The sequence below is a fragment of the Phocoena sinus genome, chromosome 14 (assembly GCF_008692025.1).
Source record: "Phocoena sinus isolate mPhoSin1 chromosome 14, mPhoSin1.pri, whole genome shotgun sequence".
NCBI classification, from domain to species: domain Eukaryota; kingdom Metazoa; phylum Chordata; class Mammalia; order Artiodactyla; family Phocoenidae; genus Phocoena; species Phocoena sinus.
In genome coordinates, this window is record NC_045776.1 from 64,246,138 (window position 1) to 64,268,230 (window position 22,093).

Consider the following 22,093-nt stretch of genomic DNA (forward strand, 5'->3'; position numbering starts at 1 on the left):
GGCAGGGGGTGGCGCTGACCTCCCACCATACTCGCCTTCCGACAGGACCAGCCACATGAGTCGGGGGGCTCGGTGCGAGATACAAACGTGGGGCCCCAGCAGAGTGATGTTGGCCCCACCATCCTGGCTCCAAGCCCGTCTGTTCTGTGGGAGCATCCGCCCTTCACAGTGTCAAGCGCCTCTGTGCTGTGGGGGCCCAGCCGCCAGCCCCACAGCTGGGGGCCGGTCCTGCTCTGGGGGCCTTCTCTGAAAGGTGTTCTGTCCGGGGAGGGGACAGAGACCCTTCTTGCTGTGCTGTGCCCCCACCCCCCACTGCCTGGGAAGAAAGGCCCAAGAGGCTGGACACTGCAGGGTCCCCAGCCCAGGCCTGGCAGAGCCATGTGTGAACCCAGGGCGCTGAACTGGCACTGACTCAGGCCCTTCTCAAGGCTGCAGGGCCTGAGGGAACCGGCAGTTACTCAGCTGAGCCCCCTGAGCCCCCACGCTGCACTCCTGGCTTCTGGCTCAGGCTGGGGAGAGGAGGTGGCCACCTTCCTTCCCCCGGTCCACAGACCCCCTTCCTGGGAACAGCCTAGCCATCTCCCAGGGCCCTTCCTGGCTGGGGCGCAGGACACCTCGGTCCCTCCCCAGGAGCTTCCTTCCCTAAGCTGTGCTCTGGGCCCGGGCGAGTCCCAGCACCGGCCCCCAGGCTGGCTGGAGACCTCAGTGCCCACACCCAGGGCACCTGCCCACAGAAGTGCTCTGAACACCCAGTAATCCACTTGGGACTTCTGGTTCCGACTCCCGCGGCTGGCTTCCGACACCTGTGGCAGCCCAGCTCTCTGGAGCAGCTGCGAGGCAGCGGTGACCAGGGAACAAGGCTGGCCGACCTCCGAGGCCAAGGCCGGTCATGTGGCCAAAGCCTGTGCCCCGCTACCTTCAGTTCCCTGAGGGGTCCAGGACCCTGTCTCCTTCAGACGTCTTGAGGAACCGCCACTGTCTGCCTGTCCAGACCCCAGGCCCAGGTGGCAGAGCCCAAGTGAGTCCTAGGCCTGGGTTCCCCCCATACCCTAACCTTGGAGGCTCCCAGAAGATGCCTCTCCCGGTGACCTAACCGCCCCCTCCCTGTCTGGGCCTCAATCTCCTCACCCGCACCAATAGGAGGAAGGTATACAAAGAAGAGATTATGTAAATATCGAGAGTGAAAGGGTAGGGGCAGGTGGGGCCGGGCGGCTCCTTTCCTGGTCCCCAGCCCAAGGCAGAAGCATGTCTGGAGCCCTCAGACTGACCCAGGGGCCTAGAGAGCCAGGCCAAGGGGAGACCAGGGTCCTGGCCTCAACTCCCACCCCACCCCCAGGGTTAATTTGCCTGAGGCTAGGCCCCTCCCTCCTCCTTCCCCTCCCCCTCTCTCCCTTCCCCTCCCCCTCTCCCCCTTCCCCTCCTGCCTCCTCCTCCTCCCCAACTCTCCCTTCCCCTCCTCCTTTCCCCTTCTCCTCCTCCCTCCAAAAGGGATCCCCACGGAGCCGTGTCTGACAGCTCCCACCCTTCCTGAGAGGGAGCCCTCCCCCAGCGCCCACACAGCTGGCCTGCAGCAGGCACCAGCCGGAAGTCACTTGCTCCCTTACCCCACCCGGCTGTGGGGAGGAACTGGGACCCCCTGCTCCCTGCAGGGAAGCTGAGGTGCCAGGCTTGTGGCCTGGGACCCCAGGGGCTGGAATCCTGGGATTGCAAGGACAACCCTGCCTCATCCCCACTGCAGCATCCCATCCCCTTCAGGAGCCTGGCCTGGCTCCCCAGAGCAGGCTCGGGGGTGGGATCCAGGGTCTGAGCTGCAGCTTCCGGACATCCGGCTTCAGGACGTGGGCCCCCTCCCTGAGTCGCGGGCCAAGGGCCAGGAATGTGCTAACTGGGCAAGTAGGGCCCTGCTAGCGCATAGGACACCTGTGGACTTTGAGAGGGGACCCGGGTGGGGCGGGGCGGCAGCGTGGGGCGGGGCCAGGCCGTGGGGAGTGAGCCGCCACCACCTCCCAGCCACTGCTGCGCTGGCTGCAGACACAGGCAGACACCATGAAGCTGTCTCTCCTGCCCTGGGCCCTGCTGCTGCTGGTGACAGCCCCCGACCCAGGCCCCTGGCCTACAGCAGGTACGCCCCCACGCTGCCCTTTTGTCCCCCGTCTGTCTGTCCATCTGCCCGCTGTAGTCAGACCCAGGGCAGAACTTCCCTGGGCTCAGCCTCTGTCCATCCGTCGGGCCATCTGTGACCATACTAGGGGTGCTAAGAAGAAATTCTGGGGAGCCTAGGGTCAAGGGGCTGCTGGTAGGGATGGGGGTGTCTGGGCCATGCCTACCCTAAGCTGGCTGGGAGCCAGAAGACAGTGGCGGGCTGGGAGGGAGGTGGCCAGGGTGTGGTGAGCTCAGGAGAGCCCTTGGCCTGCACCTCAAGCGCCGATGGAGGGTGTGTTTGTACATGGAGGAGCCCCAAGCCCCACTGGGCCCCCTGCCTGGCCAGAGGCAGGATTCTGGGTCCTTCTCAGGGTGGGCTGAACCCGAGAAAGTCTAGGGGAAGGCCACGCACTCCAGAGCCGGGACCCTGGCCCCCGGGCTGGGCTGGGCTGAGCTGGTATTTGCCAGCTCCCCAGCCCCCTCCCCGGCCTATCTCCCATCTCAGGGAAGCACCAACACCCTCCTTCCACTTATCTCACTTACAGTCATCACTGGGCCTCCTTCCCCACCCCCTCAAGCTATCACAGTCTTGGTCAATACATATTTGTTGAGTGCCAGGCCCTGTGCTGGGTGAAGTAGGGCCCGCAGTGGTGGCTCAGGCCCAAGCCTGGCCCTTGACCAGCCCCTTTGGGGAATGGCAGGGAAGGGCCGGATGGGACGTGGGCCTGCACCCCACCCCTGTCTCCACCCTCCAATCTACGCAGCCAGGCCAGCTCCAGGGCGATGGGTGCCCACAGCCCCCCACCAAACCACCCTGTCCCCTCTCCTGGCCTGGCTGGGTCCTCTGCTAGAACTGTCCCTCCTCTCCCCTAAACAAAGGGGAGAACCCCTGGCCTTCTCCCCCGAGGGTGGGTCCGTAACCAGTGAGCCTGCACTGCCCAGCGGAGTGAGATGCGGCAAACTCAGCCTGGGCGCCAGCCCCTAGTGGGCCTCCAATGGGACTCTTGGGAGCCATATCCCAGACCCCAGATCGGGCAAGCCAGCGTGGTTCTTCTCCAGGCTGCCAGTCCATTGATGCTTTAGGAGTGGAGACAGGTCCCCGGCCCATGTCAAGGGGTCAGGCACGTGTAGCCATCTGAGGACGCCGTCAGGTACCGGACTTGGTAGCCAGTCTGCCCAGGGGCTCCTCCCAAAAAGTTTTATGTCTGGACACATTTCCCCAAATCTTCCCTCATTCTAGCCAGTCATTCAGGCCAACTGGACTAAGAGTTACCCCACCCCATGGGCCCTATGGGTTTCCACTGGGTCCACGTGGTGGTCAGTGCAATTCCTGGCCAACTTTCTCCTGGGGATGCTTCTAACAGGCTCGAGGGGGAAAGAGATGTGGGCCCTGTACATGGGGTGGCCAGGCTGGGCACTCAGGGCCCTCTCCTCCAGGTGCCCAGGGGAGCTGCTCCCACCGTTGTGGAGTCCAGGATGGGCCGTGCTCCTGCCACCCGACCTGCTTCGGCCTGGCCAGCTGCTGCTCGGACATTCGGGACTTCTGCCTGGAGATCTTGCCCTACTCGGGCTCCATCATGGGTGGCAAGGATTTTGTGATACAGCATCTCAACTGGTCCAACCCCACTGACAGCGTGATCTGCAGGTGGGAGGCCCGAGGGCTCTGTGCACGCTGGGGCTCAGACCCACTGGCTGGTTGGGTGGGGCCCCCGGGACAGAGGACTGGGACGGCTGTCCAGGGAGGAGGCTGGGAGCCTCAGAGAGGTCAGCCCACGCTGGCCCAGCCTCTCCTGCCTCCTCCACACTCACAGCTTTAAGGAGAGCATCCAGACCCGCGGCTTCGTGGACTCCTCGGGACGAGTGCACTGTGTGTCACCCTTGCTCTATGAGACCGGCCGCATCCCCTTCACGCTCTCCATGGACAATGGCCGCTCCTTCCCACGCTCAGGCACCTGGCTGGCTGGTGAGACCCAACATGCTGGTCCAGACTGGAGGCACCAGGCCGTACCCTCCCGGGCCCAGGCCCCTCACAGGGACTTTCCCTGGCGCTAATCTATGCACACCTGGCACACCTGCTCTGGGTGAACCAGTCCCTCTGGAGGCCCGCCCGACTCCCTGGGTGCAGGCTCCCCAAGCTCCTTTCCCCACCGCTGGCACCCATGCAGGAGTTCCAGCCCAGAGGGAGTGTGGCTCGGCCAGCCAGGGGAGGGCAGCAGCCAGGTGGAGGACAGAGGCCTGGGCATGGGTGGGGGCAGGGCCCTGCCTCTCCCAGTTCCTGCCCTTTCCTGCCGCCAGGGGGAGAGCATCGCTCCCGAGGGACTGCTGTGCTTTGTCCTTGGGAGGTCCCCACAGCTCTAAGAGCCGCGGGCCTCCTCCCCTGGACCCCCTGGGCCCTGGGCCTTCACTCAACCCTCACCCCCGCCCCCTGCCGCCTGCCCAGTGCACCCCAGCAAAGTGTCAGAGTCCGAAAAGAGCCAGCTGGTGAACGAGACCCGCTGGCAGTACTACGGCACCGCCAGCGCCCAGGGTAACCTCACCCTGACCTGGAACACCTTGGCTCTGCCCACGAACTCCATCACCGTAGAGCTATGGGGCTACGAGGAGACAGGTGAGGCCAGCAGAGTAACCCTAGGCTGCCTCTGTGGGGCCTGGTGGGGTCAGGAGTTTGGGGCTTGCAGAGATGGGAGAAAGGGGATTCCAGGTGGGGGGAATCCAGGTGGGGATTTCCAGTGGGAAGAGTGCAGGCAAGAAAGGGGAACTGGCTGGAGCAGCACAGGGAAGCTGGGGATCCCTGGCTGTTTGGGTACCAGCTCTAGGAGGAGGTGTGGCCATTCTCCGCTCCTGGATACAAGGCTTATCCTGGAAACAGGAAAGGCTTGCTCTGCCCCATCCTCTCTGAGCCCCTGGATGGCTGGCCGGCCCTGGGCCTGGCTCCCTCCCCAAACAGGGCAGGGCTTCCTATGGTGGTCATCTGTCTACCCTTCTGTCCATCTACCAGGCTGCTCTGAGCACCAAAGACCGGCACCCCACCCCCCCCACCCCATGCCCCAGGGTTCCTCGGACTCGGACAGGCCCAGGGGCTGACAAGGCCTTCTCTCCCCCAGGGAAGCCGTACTCCCAGGAGTGGACGGCAGCGTGGTCATACCTGTACTCCTTGGCCACAAGCATCACCAACTCCGGCTCCTTCACCTTCACACCAAAACCTGCACCTCAAGACTACCAGAGGTGGAAAGTGGGTGCCCTTCGCATTGTCAACAGCAAACACCACGCAGGGGAGAAGTAAGGGCCGCCCTGCAGCAGATGGGCTGGGGCCTGTCTGCCTGCTGCCCCCACGCTGGATGGGGAGCCAGGGCCGAGGGCAGGAAGGGTGGTCCCTAGTGTGCATGTGTCCCCACAGGGACGTGCACGCACTCTGGAGCAACGAGCACGCGCTAGCCTGGCACCTGGGCGATGACTTCCGGGCAGACCCTGTGGCCTGGGCCCGAGCTCAGTGCCTGGCCTGGGAGGAGCTGGAGGACCAGCTGCCCAACTTCCTGGAGGAGGTGCCCGACTGCCCCTGCACCCTGGCCCAGGCCCGGGCTGACTCTGGCCGCTTCCAAGTGAGCCCCCACCCCAGTCAGGGCCCATTAGGGAGCGAGGGGACAGGCGGGGCCAGCTGCCCCAACTAGGCACACGGCTGTGCCGTACAAGGCAGTGCAGGGGGAGGCAGGTAGAGACCTGGGAGGTAAGGCTGGGGTCTGAGGGCCCAGGGCCCCAGAGGGGTTGGCTCCCAGGGAGGGGATGACAGAGTGCAAAGCCAGTGCAGGGGACAGCAACCAGCCGCTCTGCAGGCAGACTACGGCTGTGACATCGAGCATGGCAGCGTGTGCACCTATCACCCAGGGGCTGTGCACTGCGTTCGCTCCGTGCAAGCCAGGTGAGCACGGAGACGGTGGGCAGGGTGCGGGGTGGGGGCTGGGGGCAGGATGCCAAGGCGGCCCTGACCTGTCTGTGCCCCCAGCCCCCTATATGGCTCAGGCCAGCAGTGCTGCTACACGGCGGCGGGCACACAGCTCCTGACAGCTGACTCCACCAGTGGCAGCACCCCAGACCGTGGCCACGACTGGGGCGCACCCCCATACCGCGTGCCGCCCCGCGTGCCGGGCCTCTCCCACTGGATCTACGATGTCATCAGCTTCTACTATTGCTGCCTCTGGGCGCCCGAGTGCTCCCACTACATGCAGAGGCGGCCCTCCAGTGACTGCCACAGCTACCAGCCCCCGCGCCTGGGTGGGTGCTGCCTGGGCAGGTGCTGGCCAGGGCGAGGCCCCAGGCAGGGCGGGGCCAAGGCAACCTGCCTGACCCTCCGCTCTCCACAGCTTCCGCTTTCGGGGACCCACACTTTGTCACCTTCGATGGCACCAACTTCACATTCAACGGACGCGGCGAGTATGTGCTGCTGGAGGCCTCTGGGACTGACCTGAGGTTGCAGGCGCGGGCCCAGACCAGGATGACGCCCGAGGGTGAGGCTGGGCCCTGGGGCTCTGGGTGGCTCAGGGTCATCCCTGGGGAGGGGGAGGCTGAGCCGAGTGGACCCCATTTTGCACCCATCATCCCAGGCTCTCAGGACCGAGGCACAGGGCTGACTGCTGTGGCTGTCCAGGAGGGCAACTCAGATGTGGTAGAGGTCCGGCTGAGGGATGGGGCCGGGGCCCTGCAGGTGCTGCTGAACCAGGAGGTGCTCAGCTTCAAGGAGCAAAGCTGGATGGACCTGAAGGGTGAGTGGCATGGTGGGGGCCCCACTCCCCTGCCCTCCCCGCCGGGGCCTCCACACCTCTCTCTGGCCCTGGCAGAAAGCAGGCGGTGTCCAGGGCGCAGATGGGGAGGTGGAGTCAGGGCGTGAGGGCCGACAGGCAACCCCCACGCACGGCCCAGGTATGGGGGCCCCCTTTAGGGCCTGGGCACCTCAGATCCACCGCCCGGGGTGGTGGAGTGTCATAGCAGGCTGGGCCCTGGGGACACCCTCCCTTGCCCCTGAGCCCATGGGTGCCGGCCCATGCATCCCGGGGCTCTGGGGTCACAGCAAGGTGCCCACAGGGGCGGCCCTGACCCCAGATCCCCCTGTGTCCAGGCATGTTCCTGTCAGTAGCTGCTGGGGACAGAGTAACAGTCATGCTGTCATCAGGGGCCGGCCTGGAGGTCAGCGTCCAGGGTCCGTTCCTGAGTGTGGCGGTCCTGCTGCCCGATAGGTTCCTGACCCACACACGAGGCCTCCTTGGGACACTCAATGACAACCCCTCGGACGACTTCACCCTGCGCAGCGGCCAGGTCCTGCCCCCCAGTGCCAGTTCCCGAGAGCTGTTCCAGTTTGGGGCTGACTGTGAGTGACCACAGGCTGGAGGGGAGGGGGCACCATGCTGGGGGGTGCTCAGTGGAGGTGTGTGTGTGGGAGCCCCCAGGCCCTCCCACCAGCCAGGCCTGCTGCTGTCTCCCTAGGGGCTGTGGAGAACGCCTCCTCCCTGCTCACCTACGACTCCAAGTTCCTCGTGGAAAACTTCCTGCTCCGGCCCAAGCATGACCCCAATTTCCTGCCCCTCTTCCCCGAGGAGACCACCTCCAGCCCCAGCCAGGAGAGTGAGGCGGCCAAACTGTGTGGGGACAACAATTTCTGCAACTTCGATGTGGCGGCCACCGGGAGCCTGCGCGTGGGCAACGCCACGCTGTTGGTCCACAGGCAGCACCTGCTTCGCGCGCAGAGCCTGCAGCCCGGTGAGGGCGGTGGTGGGTGAGGGCGGCGGGCACCGGGTGCTGGGACACGGCCCCCCAGGCTGGTGGCTGTGGTCAGCAGCTCAGGCCTGTCGTCTGTGCCCCACCCCTGCCCCAGTGGTGTCCTGTGGCTGGCTGGCTCCGCCCTCCAACGGGCACAAGGAGGGCATGAGGTACCTGGTGGGCTCCACTGTCCACTTCCACTGCGACAGCGGCTACAGCCTGGCCGGGGCCGAGGCCAGCACCTGCCAGACTGATGGCACCTGGTCCCAGCCCACCCCGACTTGCCAGCGAGGTGAGGATGCCCCGCCCACCTACCGGCCCCTCCCACCAGCTCTCGGCCTGCCCCCAGCATTGCCCCGCCCACGCGCCCGCCCCGCTTACGTGCCCTGCACGTGTGCGCCCACCCACGCCTTACGCCCTGCCGCCCCTCTAGGACGGAGCAGCGCGGTGCTGCTGGGCGTCATCTTTGGAGGCCTGGCGGTGGTGGCCCTCGTCGCGCTCGTCTACGTGCTCCTACGCCGCAATAAGAGCAACACGTGAGACCCCCGCCCTCCCAGACCCCCGTCTGCCCCTCCTAGGCTCTGTGCCCCTCCTAGGCTCTCCTGGCGTCCCGGGGCGCGGGTGGGACCACCGGGCCTGCTCTAGACCCAGCCTCTGTTGCAGGGCCGTCTGGGGTTCGCAACCCTGAGGGAAGCACGCTTGGCCGGCGGCCAAGGGCACACAGGACCTCCCCGGGGCCAAAGACCAGCCTCCCAAACTCCCAAGAACGTGCACCCCAGTACTTGGATCCACAAATCCCTACCACCATACACCTGGGACACGGACACCTGAACCTGAGCTTTTAAAGCCCGGTGCCCTGCTCTGTCACCAAAGACCCGGACCTTGAGCGGTCACTGTGGAGTTCCCGAGGCTCTGTTCCCCACATACCCCTGACTCTTAATTCCCCAGGCCCGAGACTCCGTACCCGTGAATTCTGAGGCCTGTCTCCCGAGCCCTAATATTCAAAGGCCAGTACCTCACATCCCTTGCCCATGATGCTGATTCCCAGTATACTGAGTCGTGGTGCCCCAACAGGGGGCCCCAGGGCCGAGCTGCCTTGATTCCCAGACCCTGGGCCTGGCCTGAGACTGTAGGTGGGTCCAGACTTGGGTGTGGAGAGTCACCCTCTAAGCTCCAGGCTTGTAATTCTAAGTCTCTGGAACATCTCCTGAAACACCCCTTCCTGCCTGTTGGGGGAGAAAACAAGCCTTTGGTGCCCCTTCCCTGGTGTCCTCGTGCTTGTGCTGTGCCTCGGTTCCAGGGAGTCCCACGGTTGCCCTGTGCGGTCCACAGCACCCAGAGCAACCTGGGTCTGAGGCCTTCGTCCACTGGCAGGTCGCCTGGGACTGGTCTCTCCCCAACCTCTGTCTCTCCATCTGTAAAGTGGGATCTAGAACAATGACCACGTTGTGGCGGGGAGGGGAAGGGTTCTCCATGGGGTGCTACGCTGGGCACTCAAGAGAAGGGACAGGGCTGGGCGGCCCACCCTCCCCCAATGTAGGGGACAAGCAAGCTGGCAGCCTGGCCCTGGGCCCCCCACCCCGCCCTGTCACAGCCCCAGAGGCAGTCTGGTAATGCGATGCCCAACTGGTCCCGGTCCCTGAGCCCTTTGCCCAGGAGTGTCCAGAAGCTAGTACAGGGCCCAGGCCTCATGCCATCACTGCCCCGTTTGTAGCAAGGGTGCTGAATGGGGGCTGTGGGCAGGCCTGGGCAGGGTAGGATGGGGTCAGATTTGCATCATAGGTGTTAGATGGAGAAAGCACCAGGGAGTGTGGGGGTGGAGGTTGGCGCCCCCTGGCCAGGGCGGGCAGCTCTGCCTGAGAGGAGTGAGGGGCAGGGGGTTGCCCACGAGATCTGGAGCCCTGGGTGGGAGGCTGAGTGAAGCCCCTTCACCGCAGCACCAAGAGTGGCCACGTGGGGGCAGCAGAGGGTAAGAACAGTGGAGGCAGAGGCTACACAGGGACCCAGGCCATCAGGGAGAGCAGTGCAGTTGGGCCAGCAGGCTTGTGGTCACAACCCCGGCCAAGGTTCATGCAGACCCACCTCTTCATCTCCCTCATCTGGGGGGGGTGACCTCGAGTCGTCCCCCAGTCTCAGAGGTTGCATGGGTTACTCAAGGTCGTCCAGCTGGCACTGACCACTTGGATCGGAGGCCAGACCTCCCTACCTCCTCAGCCTCACCTTTGGCAGAGGGGTGGGCAGGGGCAGCGGCAGATCCCGTCTGCAGGGATTCTTGGAGTGTGCACAGTGGGGCACATTTGAACAGGGCTAAGACGAGATTGGGGGGGTGGGAGTCCTGGGGGTGGTGCTGAGGAGACTCTGGTGGAGGCGGATGGGGTCAGTGCTTCTTGTCCTTCCAGACCCCACCCACCTCCCCCCAACCTCTGGGCTTCCAGCTCAGGACAGGGGGGCTGAGGGCCCACCCTTTGGCCCCTGGGCAGGTACTTTCCTCTCTGCAGATGAGGTAAGACAGGGCTGGCCTCCCACCAACCTGAGCCCCAGTGCCTCCTTGCCGAGCCAGGCCAGGCCAGGCCCTTGACGGTGGGTGAGGGTCAGGTTCCTGGTCAGAGCAGGAGGGCAGGGGCAGCATCACCGCTCCCAGACTGGCCTCAGAGGTGTGATTGGTCAGAGAGCTTTCCAGGTAGAGGAACAGCCTGGGCAAAGGCTCAGAGGATGGGAAGTGCACTCAGGTCTGAGGAGTAACGTGGAGGGCAGCAGTAGAGGTGCCTCCCCTGCCAGGCTTCATCCTGAAAGTAAAGCATGGCCTCCCTCAGGCCCCCTACCCTACTCTTGTCCCTCTAAGGTAGGCCCTGGAGCTGCCCTGGCAGGAGAAGGGCTCCATCGTGGCCCTGGCCCCAGACGTCAGGCCTTCCCAGTGCCAGGGGCCGGCCAGGCTGGGAAGCCCCAACACCTGGCAGGGGTTTTCCCAGGGACCCGTCGGGAGTCTGGGGTGCTGCAGGGCCTGTGTGAGGGCACAAGATCCCAGAGCTGGGCAGAGACTCCCTAGAAACATCAACGGTAGGCACCCTGGCCTCAGAGAGGTGGTCTCCCCAAACCACAGCCCCAGGGAGTGATGGCACCAGAACCCAGCGGCCAGTCCCCTGTCCCTTGTACTAGTTGGGATTTTGAGGACAGTAATCCAGGGACTCGGAAATGCAGGTAATGAGAGAGCTGGGAAGTGAAATAGGAGCCAGCGAGGGAGAAAGGGTGGGGGAGGCCAAGGAGCCAGGCCAGGTCCCCAAGAAAGAGAACCATGCAGTTGTGTGGGGCCCTCACCACAGAGGCAGTTGCCCCACCAACAGAGGCCTCTAGCCTCCCGAGGAGGGGAAACACCACTTCCCCTCCAGCCTCCCACTTGGGCCTCCTGTTGGCTGAACAGTGGGAAGGGGCTGATGTGGGGGGAAGGGACCAATGTGGGGAGTAGGGACCCCTCTGCCAGGCTGCTTCCTCCCACAAAGCCCCAGGTGACCGAGTCCCTGCCCCGGGCCAGGCCTCTGCTGGGAGACCCCTGTCCCCATGGTCCATGCTGCTCTGGAGGAGGGTGTGATCGGTGTAGTGCATTGTGGGAGCAGGAGGCCAGGTGGGTGCTTTTTGGAGGAGTCTGGCTCCAGCTGAATTTCAGAGGACAGAAGCCATTAGAGAAGTGAGGTCCAGTAGGTACTCTGCAGCCACACAGGCTGGGTGCCCTTCCAAAAGCACTGGACTACATTCCCCAGCACCCTTTGCAGTTGGTGCAGTCATGTGACTGGTTTCTAGCAGGAGGGGGTGGGGCAGTTCCAGGGCTGGTCCTTAACACCTCCACAGGCAACCCCCTGCAGGCCCTTCCCCCTGCTCCCGATGTTGCACAGGTGACTGGAAGCCATGCCAACCTAGGTCCCTAGCATGTGGAAGGATCTCCCCATCCCCACCTGTTCACCCATCCAGTACTGCTTTGGGAACAAAAAATAAACTTCCCTTGTGAGTAAGCCATAGTACATTTTGGGGTCTATGTGTTGCAGCAATTGGTCCCCTGAACTATACCCAACAGGCAGAGATGTGAAAAGATGGCCTTACGTTTTTCATCAGTGTTGAAGATAAATACTATGTGCAAAAGGTTTTTAAAAATTCAGTGGATCTTCCAATGTTCATAGCAGCGTTATTCACGATAGCCAAAAGGTGGAGGCAACTTAAGTGTCCATCAACAGGTGAATGGATAATCAAATGTGGTCTATCTGTACAATGGAATATTATCGGGTCATAAAAAGGAAGGATATTCTGACCACTGCTACAACATGGATGAACCTTGAGGACATTATGCTAAATGAAATAAGCCAGACACAAAAGGACAAATGCAGCATGATTCCATTTACATGAAGTCCCTAGAGCAAATTCATAGAGACAGAGAGTAGAATAGAGCTTGCCAGGGTCTGTGGAGGGGAAATGGGGAGCTGTTGTTTTTGGCAAGTTCCCTGACCAGGGATTGAACCGGGGCCATGGTAGTGAAAGCACCAAATTCTAACTACCAGACCACCAGGGAACTCCTGGGAGCTGTCAGTTAATGGGGACAGTTTCAGTTTGGGAACACGAAAAGGTCGAGATGGGTGGTGGTGGTGGTTGTGCAACCATGTGAATGTACTTAATGCCACTGTGCTGGACCCTTAGAAATGGTTAAGACGGTAAAGTTTTTGTTATTTATTTTTTTGATTTATTTATATGTTTTTGCCTGCATTGGGTGTTCATTGCTGCGCACGGGCTTTCTGTAGTTGCGGCAAGCGGGAGCTACTCTTCATTGTGGTGCGCGGGCCTCTCATTGCGGTGGCTTCTCTTGTTATGGAGCACGGGCTCTAGGCACATGGGCTTCAGTAGTTATGGCACATGGGCTTAGTAGTTGTGGCACGCAGGCTGTAGAGCACAGGCTCAGTAGTTGTGGCGCATGGGCTTAGTTGCTCCACAGCGTGTGGGATCTTCCCAGACCAGGGCTCGAACCCGTGTCCCCTGCATTGGCAGGCAGATTCTTAACCACTGAGCCACCAGGGAAGTCCTGTGTTATTTGTATTTTACTACAATTAGAAAATTTTAAAACTCAAACAGAGGAATTTACTTAGTCATTCCCCAGGTGGTGGACAGTCTTTTGCTTCTTCAAACGCTGTTGTGCTTGGTAAGTAAGTTCAGGTTCACCTGTAGGGGAAATTCACACAAGATGATGGGCTGGGGTTTTTGTTTTTTTAATTTATTTATATTATTTATTTTTGGCTGTGTTGGGTCTTTGTTGCTGCACCCTGGCTTTCTCTAGTTGTGGCGAGCCGGGGCTTCTCATTGCGGTGGCTTCTCTGGTTGTGGAGCATGGGCTCTAGGCACGCGGGCTCAGCATTTGTGGCTCACGGACTCTAGAGCACAGGCTCAGTAGTTGTGGCGCATGGGCCTAGTTGCTCCGCGGCATGTGGGATCTTCCCAGACCAGGGCTTGATCCCGTGTCCCCTGCATTGGCTGGCGGATTCCTAACCACTGCGCCACCGGGGAAGTCCAATGGGCTGGTTAAACGACACATTTGTTTTCCTCCTAGAGTTGTACCCGCTGACACTCACCACCAACCTGCGCGATTGCCAGGCCCCCTACACCCTCATCAGCGTAAGGAGCCTTCAGATTTTTTGCTCTTTGTCAGTTAGTGAAACACACTGTGGGGCCTCCGTCAGGCTGACCGGCATTCCCAGAATTCCCTTCCCAATGTGTTTTGGGTTAGGACCACAAGAGAGATTCCTGTGCAGGATTGGGAGGGCGGAAGGGAATTGGCAACCTCTTTTGTAAGTCACACTCCTTGTGGCGCGCCTGCTGACCCAGCTCATCAAGCACCAGCGGAATCCAGGCAACTACTCCACCTCCTCCCAGTCCACCCTCAGTCCATTCTCCTGGGTCAGGTGTGTGACAAGGCAGTCCAGCTGCTACAAGAAACCTTCGTCGCCCTTGACAACAAGAAGGGATGTGGGCTTCAGCCCATCCTCGTGGGCTCCAGTCAGCTCTGGATCCTCCCTCCACTTTCCATGCATCTTCCCTCCTGACTCTGCCTCATGGACCTCAGGCTGCAGCATCCCATGGGAGACAGTAGCCTTACAGGGACCCCTTGCCCAGTTCCCATGGTGTGGGCCCTGCTTCTTTGACGGAACTCTGCTAAATGAAGTATAAGTTGTAAGCAAGAGAGTGCACTGCTCAGGGTACAGCTTGTGAGCATGCCCAGTGAACCACCACTCTGGTCACCCCTAACATTTTCTCTATCAGACACTGTCCTCTCCCTCCTCCTCAGGTCAACCATCAATTTCTCACCCCATAGGTGGGTTCTGCCTGGTTTGTCCTTCACACAGGTGGAATCCTAGAGTTTTTCTGAGTATTATTTCAGCTAATGAATTTGTTTATCCATTTCCCTGTTGAGGCGCTTTGGGGTGGTTTTCAGTTTGGAGCTATAATGGCTAGTGCTGTAAACATTCTTGTATGTGTCTTTTTTTTTTTTTTTTTTTTTTTGCGGTACGCGGGCCTCTCACCGTTGTGGTCTCTCCCGTTGCGGAGCACAGGCTCCGGACGCGCAGGCTCACTGGCCATGGCTCATGGGCCCAGCCTCTCCGCGGCATGTGGGATCTTCCCAGACCGGGGCACAAACCCGTGTCCCCTGCATCGGCAGGCGGACTCTCAACCACTGCGCCACCAGGGAAGCCCGTATGTGTCTTTTGACGCACAGATGTGTTACCGAACCAAACGTGGGTCTGCTCGCCTTCATGCAGTAAAGCCAATCTACTGACACCAAGTTGTGCTGAAGGAAAGTGCAGCGTTTATTGCCAGACCAAGGAAGGAGTCTAGGTAGCTAATGCTCAGAAGGCCCGAACTCCCTGACGGCTTTCAGGGAAAGGTTTTATTTTATTATTAATTCATTTATTTATTTGGTTGCACCAGGTTTTAGTTGCAGTTTGCCAGCTCCTTAGTTGCAGCACGTGGACTCCTTAATTGTGGCATGCAGACTCTTAGTTGCAGCATGCATGTGGGATCTAGTTCCCTGACCAGGGATTGAACCTGGGTCCCCTGCATTGGGAGTGCGGAGTCTTATCCACTGCGCCACCAGGGAAGTCCCTCAGGGAAAGGTTTTAAAGACAGGGTGAGGGAGGGAGGTTTCAGGGTGCGTGGTCAGGTCGTGGACATTTTTCTGATGGGTTGGTGGTGAGGTAAGTGGGAGTCAACATCGTCATCCTTCTGGTTCCAACTGGTCTGGGGTTTATGTGCTAGTGGGCAGCATGCAGTTAACTTCTTCCACCTGGTGGGGGTTTTAGTATCTGCGAAATGGCTCAAAGGACATAGCTCAGAATATTATCTGTAGCCCTTGAGGAGTAACTGAAGGTCCTTGACTTTGTTTAATGGCTAAACTATTATTATTTTGTCTTGCTTGGCTATTCTCCTTTCTTTCTGTATTTGTCACTTCTCTGATTAAATGTATTCTCAGAAACTCAGGGAAGGCCTTGGAGACTAAAGTTTTTCTATAGACAGAGAGGCAGGCGGAGGACGTTGGAAGGGGCAGGGTCTATTCCAGGAAGGCCCCATAGGGTCCTGGTCAGTTACAGACATATGCATTTATATTGGGTAAGTTCCTAGGATTAGCATTGCTGGGCATGAGGTAGCAGTGTGGTAGTTTTAGTAGGTAATATTGGTTTTCCAAAGTTGTTTTACCAGTTGATGTTCCCACCGGCAGCGAATGGCAATTCCATTTTGCCATATATTTTTATTTTTTAAAAAAACAACCGCTGTATTTGTACTTTGTTTATAGAAGTAGAATGTTGGTGTGGGATCTCAGTTCCCCAACCAGGGGTCAAATCCATACCCCCTGCAGTGGAAGTGTGGAGTCTTAACCACTGGACTGCAAGGGAAGTCCCCATTTTGCCATATTTTTGCCAACACTTGGCATTTTTGGTCTGTTGAATTTTGGCCATTCTGATGGGTATATAGTGGTAGCATATTGTGGATTTATTTTCCTTTTTTTTTTTTTTGACAACTAGTGAAGCTGTGCATTTCTTTGTATGTTCATTGGCCATCCAGAGCTCCTCTTTTATGAGATGTGTTCACGTCTTTTGCCCATTTTCCGTCAGGTTATCTATCTAGAGCTCTCTAATTGATTTTTAGGAGTTCTTTATTCTGGGTAAGAGTTTATTGTCAGATATAAGCACTGCAGATACTCTCGTATTCCATGGGCTGCCTTTTCACTATTTTAATGTCTTCTGTTGAACAGAAGTTCTTAATTTTTATATAGGTCAATTTATCCATTTTTTCTTTTACAGTTAGTACTTTTTGTGTCCTGTTTAAGAAACACGTGCCTTCTCCCAAGTCACAAAGCTGTTCTGTATTTTCCTATAAAAGTGTTATTGTGTGATATTTCATAATTAGATCTGCCAACCATCTGGAATGATCTTTGTGCATGGTGTGAGGTAGGAGTCAGGATACACATTTTCCATCTGGCTATCTGACTGACTTAGCACTGTTTATTGAAACAGCATTCTTTTCCCGTTGCACTGCCGTATCTCCTCTGTCAGAGGTCAGGTGACTTTCTGTTCTGTCCCATTGCCCAGTTTATTTTTTAAAATTTATTTATTTATTTTTGGCTGTATTGGGTTTTCGTTGCTGTGTGGGCTTTCTCTAGTTACGATGAGCAGGGGCTACTCTTCTTTGCAGTAAGCGGGCATCTCATTGTGGTTGCTTCTCTTGTTGCGGAACATGGGCTCTAGGCACATGGGCTTAAGGAGTTGTGGCACATGGGCTCAGTAGTTGTGGCGCATGGGCTCAATAGTTGTGGCTCGCGGGCTCTAGAGCACAGGCTCAGTAGTTGTGATGCACGGGCTTAGTTGCTCCATGGCATGTGGGATCTTCCTGGACCAGGGATCGAACCTGTGTCCCCAGCATTGGCAGGTGGATTCTTAAACACTGTACCACCAGGGAAGCCCTGCCCAGTTTATTTTTGCACCAATACCAAATTGCCTTAATTACCATAGCTTGTTCATGACATCTGGTAATGTGAGTCCTCCTTTATGTTCTTTTTTTTTTTAATTGGCCATATCTTTCCTTTTTTAAAAAATATTTAATTTTTATTTATTTATTTGGCTGCACTGGGTCTTAGTTGCAGCATGCGGGATCTTTGTTGTGGCGTGCAGGATCTTTTTCTTTAGCTGCAGCACATGGGGTCTTTAGTTGTGGCATGCGAGATCTAGTTCCCTGACCAGGGATCAAACCCAGGCCTCTTGCATTGGAAGCTTGGAGTCTTAACCACTGGACCACCAGGGAGGTCCCTCTCCTTCATGTTCTTCCTCAAGATTGCCTGGGCTAGTGCTGGTCCTTGGTGTTTCCATATGAATTTTAGAATCAGCTTGCCAATTTCCACACACACACACATAGACGCACACAAACCTGTGAGGATTTTTATTAGGATTGCATTGGATTTATAGGTGAATGTGGGGAGAATTGGCATCTTCACAGCACTAAGCCTTCTAGTCCATGAATGTAGTCTAATCGTCCATTTATTCGTTTTCTTCAAATTCTTCGGTTATATTTTGCAGTGTTCAGTGTAGAGGTCTTGCATACTTGTTAGTTTTACTTCTAGGCATGGATTTTTTTTTTAAGGCTATTGTAATTGATTTCAGTTCAAAAAAGTGTTTTCTATTTGTGAATGATGTAGAAATATCATTGATTTTTGTATATTTTCCTTGATTCCAGTGATCTTGTTCAATTGACTTAATTCTAACAGTTTACCTGCTAAGTATCTACAAATATTGACAGTTTTATGTCCTCCTTTCCAATTATACCTTTTGTTCTTTTTTCTCACCTTATTGCCCTGGCAAGGACTTCTCTTTCAGTACAGAAAGGAAATGATGAAAGCTAGCAATGCATGTTTCCATCTCAAAAGGAACTGGTCTCAATCTCAAAAGGAAGGCTTGTATGTTTTACCACGAAGTATGATGTTTACTGTAGCGTTTTGTAGCCGCAACTTATAAAATGAAGGAAGTTTTCTTCTATTTCTAGTTACTGAGAATTTTTATTGTGAAAGTGGGCAAGTTTTATCAGGTGCTTTTCTGCGTTTATTGAGATGGTGAATGATTTTTCTTCTTTATTCTGTTAGTATGTTAATACAGTGAATTGCATTGCTTGATTTTGTAATGTTCAACCAATCATGCCTTCCCAGAATAAACCCAAATTGGTAGTGATGAATTTATATATATGAATTTGGCTTGCTCAGATTTCATTTAGGAATTTTGCATCTGTGCATGAAATCACCCTTTACTTTTCTTTCATGAAGTTTCTTTGTCAGGTTTTGTTCTCAGGATTATGCTGGCCTTATTAAAAGTTGGGCAGTGTTTTCTCTGTTCTGTTCTCAGGAAGAGTTTGTGTAAGACTGGTGTTTTTTGTTGCATCAGTGTTTGGAAGCATTCACAGAGGAAGCCTTTGGGCTGGAGCCATTTGCTTTGTCCTGCGGATCTCATTGTTTTTTTCATTGGCGCATTTATCAGTGAGGTTGAGCAATTCTTTATATGTTGAAATGGCAATTTGTAGTTCTCTTTCTGTGGTCTAATGAGTCATATCCCTGTGCATCTTTCTAATGGATACTTGGTCTTTGATATTAAATATTTAAATATTAAAGTAACCAGCCCCAGATCGCGTACTGAAACTGTCTTCCACAAGGTTTTCACTGGTCTTTTGAAATATTTTTCACATCAAAATTTAAAATTTTTATGTGTTCAAATTTCTTTTTTTTTTTTTTTTAATTTTTTGACCACGCTGCATGGCATGTGGGATCTTAGTTCTCCGACCAAGGATCAAACCTGCCCCCTGCATTGGAAGGGCAGAGTCTTAACCACTGAACTGCCAGGGAAGTCCCAATTTATCCTTTCCTTAGTATGGCCTCTTTTTTTCTTTAATTAATTAATTTAGGCTGCACCAGGTCTTAGTTGTGGCGCGTGGGATCTTTAGTTGCCTCACGCGAACTATTAGTTGCAGCCAGCAGGATCTAGTTCCCTGACCAGGGATCGAACCCAGGCCCCCTGCGTTGGGAGTGTGGAGTCTTACCCACTGGACCACCAGGAAAGTCCCTTTAATGTGGCTCCTTGATTTTATGTCATGCCTAAAAAAGGACTTCCCTACTCTAAGAACATAAATAAAATTTTTTTCTCCCATTTTTTTACAATATTTGTATGGTTTTATTTTTAACTCTTAAATCTTTGGTCCAACTGGCATTTAATTTGGTATAAATAAAAGGCCGGGGTCCCACTTTACTGTTTTCCAGGTGGCTACCCACTTGTTCTAATACTGATGGTCAGCAATTCATCTTCTTCCTACTGCTTTGAAATGCTCTTTTAGCAGACAAAATCCCCATATATTTGCATTTCTTTGTGAACTTTGTGTTGTGGTTGATTGATTTCTGAGGTTTATTCATATGCTCTTTTAACCTACTGTATGTTTACAGTGTGTTTTTAAATCTGATGGCTTGGTTTACTTGAGTTTTTTTGTTTGTTTCACAAAAGCACTGATGCAATTCAATGAGGGAAATGAATGTCTTTGTAATAAATGATTCTGGACTGGCTGCCCAAGCATTTATTTTAGTTTTCCCATTTAGGCCTAAGATTCATCTCGAATTAATTTCTGTATATGGTATGAGGTAGGGGTCAAGACTCATTTTCTCCATCTGTCTCCCAGTTTCCACCTCTGGCACTTACTCCGCAGGGCCCTGGGAGCTTTAGTACATCAGTGCTCTCTCATTGTAAGATGGGCCTCATCATAGCTCCCTTTCATTAGGGAGAATTATGTGAATTAATACATGTAAAGCAATAGAGTAGCACCTAGCTGTGGTCAGTGTCCAACAGATGTTACTGTTGTTTTGAGATATTTATTCATGTTAAGGGAATATCCATTTATTTCCATTTTATTCAGTGTTTTGTTGTTGTTTTGTCTGTGGGTGTTTTGTTTTGTTTTTTTAAATCAAGAATGAGTGTTGAGGGCTTCCCTGGTGGCGCAGTGGTTGAGAGTCCGCCTGCCGATGCAGGGGACGCGGGTTCGTGCCCCGGTCCGGGAAGATCCCACATGCCACGGAGCGGCTGGGCCCGTGAGCCATGGCCGCTGAGCCTGCGCATCCGGAGCCTGTGCTCCTCAACGGGAGAGGCCACAACAGTGAGAGGCCCGTGTACAGCAAAAAAAAAAAAGAATGAGTGCTGAATTTTGTCAAATGCCTCTCCATGGAGAGGACTCTGTGATTTTTCTCCTCTGGTGAAAGGAGTACAAGTCCCTCTCATGGACATTCCCATCAGTAGTGGTGTTGGCCCCACCCGGACACCCTGTCCTTTTGAATGTGTTGCTTGGAGTCTCCTTGCTTGTATTTGTTTGAGGAGTTTTGTGTTGGCCTTTGGTGTGCTTTGCCGAGTTTGGGGCTAGTCCTATGCTGACTTCATAAAGTGAATGTGGAAATGTTCCTCCTGGCTCTACACTGTGGCGGCTTAACTGGCAAGAGAGGCCTCTGATCCTAAGGGCAGGACACACTTCGCCTGGGAAACTTTCCAGAAGGGCATTTGAGGTAGACCAGTGTTCCTGCCACGTTCTCAGTGTTTTTTTGTGTGTGATCACTGACATGTCTAGACCTTTGCTCTTTCTTGGACCCGTTTGTCATTTATACTTAAGCTTGCCAGATTTAGCAAATAAAAATAAAGCCTGCCCAATTAAATCTGAATTTCAGATAAGTGGCAGTGTTTTTAGTATGTGTTAAGTATCGCAATTCTACTTACATCATCCTAGAAAGTAACTTATTTTGTCAAGTTTCCAAATTTATTTTTATTAAAATGAGTAATCTTTTCTAGTACTTCTAACTTCCTCTATAGCTTAGGTTATTTCCCCGTTGTCATTTCTTTTTTGTGTGTATTTACACGTCCTTCATTTTTACTAATTGGCTAGCTAATAGCTTATGTATCTTTTTCAAAGATCTGTTCTTCTGACTTCAAGTTTATCAATTTCTGCTTCAGTTGTTACTAAATTCTTCCTCTTGCCTTCCTTACTGTTCTGGTTGTTCTTTTACTAACTTGGTATGTTAGATATTTTGTTTTGATTATTATTAATGTAACTATTTAAGGCAATATATTTTCCTCTGAGCCCTGCTTTAGCTATATTCTGTGGGGGCTGATCTGTATCGATGTGAATGTTATTTTGAAGATACCGCTTTGATTTCCTCTGTGTAACAAGATGTTTAAAGAGGCTGTAAGAGTCGCTAACTGGGCTGGGAATGCATCTTGGTTGGCATTACTTGTGGTCCAGGAGGGATGTGGGCAGGGGCCAGGCAAGTAACCTAGGGTGGGATGAGCAGGGAGCAAGAGGAATGGGCTTCCTCCAGGGGCCCCCAGGAGCCAAGGAGGGCTCTGTGTGGCCTCATGGCAGGATCAGGTATGCATTTTCCAAGGCTCATCGCTGTCACGAGCAGGGAGTGGATTGAGGCTGTGGCAGCGGCAAGGAGGCAGAAAGGGACGAAGGGATGGAACCAAGGCCAAGCCACGCATATGGAGGGAGAGCACTGGGTGACTATCATGGAGGGGGGAGAGGGGGGCACCAGAGAACTTCCGGCTGCCTCAGAGCTGGCTTCTGGTTGGGTGTATTGAGTCCGAGGCGCCTGTGGATCCCAGGTGCTCTGGAGGTGGGCGGGTGAGTGGGTATGTGGGTCTGATGGTCCAGAAACCTGGGCTAGAGCCTGGGCGGGGACCCATCAGTTCACAAGTGGTAACTGAGGCTCCAGGGGATGGTGAGGGTCCCAGGGAGGGCAGAGGGTGAGTCAGGAGTGCAGGGACACCGTTCTCATGCCCTGGGGATGCAGCTGGGAGGCGCTGCGGCGAGGGTGTCTGTTGTCTGAAGGCCCTCAGCGTTGTGTAGTGCTCTGTCCCAGCAGGTACAGGAACAACACCCAACCCGTCCTGTGCGGCTAAACTCCAGGCAGAATGGGAGGTGATGGATCTGGAGTGGCGCCCTTCCGGGCGGAGGTACACCCCTGGGGGATGTTTGGGGTGAAACAGGAACTCCCAATGCTCCCAGGACTCGGCATGGGGCAGGACCCCCCCCAGGGAGGGTGGCGCACTCAGGAGCTGGCAGAGCCATCCACGGTGGCCGGGGGCTCGTGGGTCTCAATCGGGGGTGGTTTGGT

General features: G+C 55.6%; 1 protein-coding gene across 1 annotated transcript; it reads left to right on the top strand.

Annotated features, from left to right (window-relative positions):
- The first annotated feature begins 2,034 nt into the window (after window positions 1–2,034).
- On the top strand, window positions 2,035–11,903 carry SUSD2 (sushi domain containing 2). The gene is made up of 15 exons (XM_032603711.1): window positions 2,035–2,122; window positions 3,580–3,787; window positions 3,954–4,105; window positions 4,583–4,750; window positions 5,247–5,421; window positions 5,540–5,741; window positions 5,973–6,058; window positions 6,143–6,411; window positions 6,501–6,644; window positions 6,741–6,899; window positions 7,253–7,501; window positions 7,618–7,890; window positions 8,006–8,182; window positions 8,324–8,426; window positions 8,554–11,903. The coding sequence occupies exons 1-15, from the start codon at window positions 2,047–2,049 to the stop codon at window positions 8,576–8,578; spliced, it is 2,466 nt and encodes an 821-aa protein (XP_032459602.1). The 5' UTR covers window positions 2,035–2,046; the 3' UTR covers window positions 8,579–11,903.
- The last annotated feature ends 10,190 nt before the right edge of the window (window positions 11,904–22,093 follow it).

Excerpts from the sequence above, each read along its gene's own strand:
- SUSD2 (XM_032603711.1), top strand. The coding sequence starts at position 2,047 with ATGAAGCTGTCTCTCCTGCCCTGGGCCCTGCTGCTGCTGGTGACAGCC. Across the intron at positions 3,788-3,953 it reads ACTGACAGCGTGATCTGCAG|CTTTAAGGAGAGCATCCAGA; the intron begins GTGGGAGGCCCG and ends CCACACTCACAG. Across the intron at positions 6,412-6,500 it reads CTACCAGCCCCCGCGCCTGG|CTTCCGCTTTCGGGGACCCA; the intron begins GTGGGTGCTGCC and ends CGCTCTCCACAG.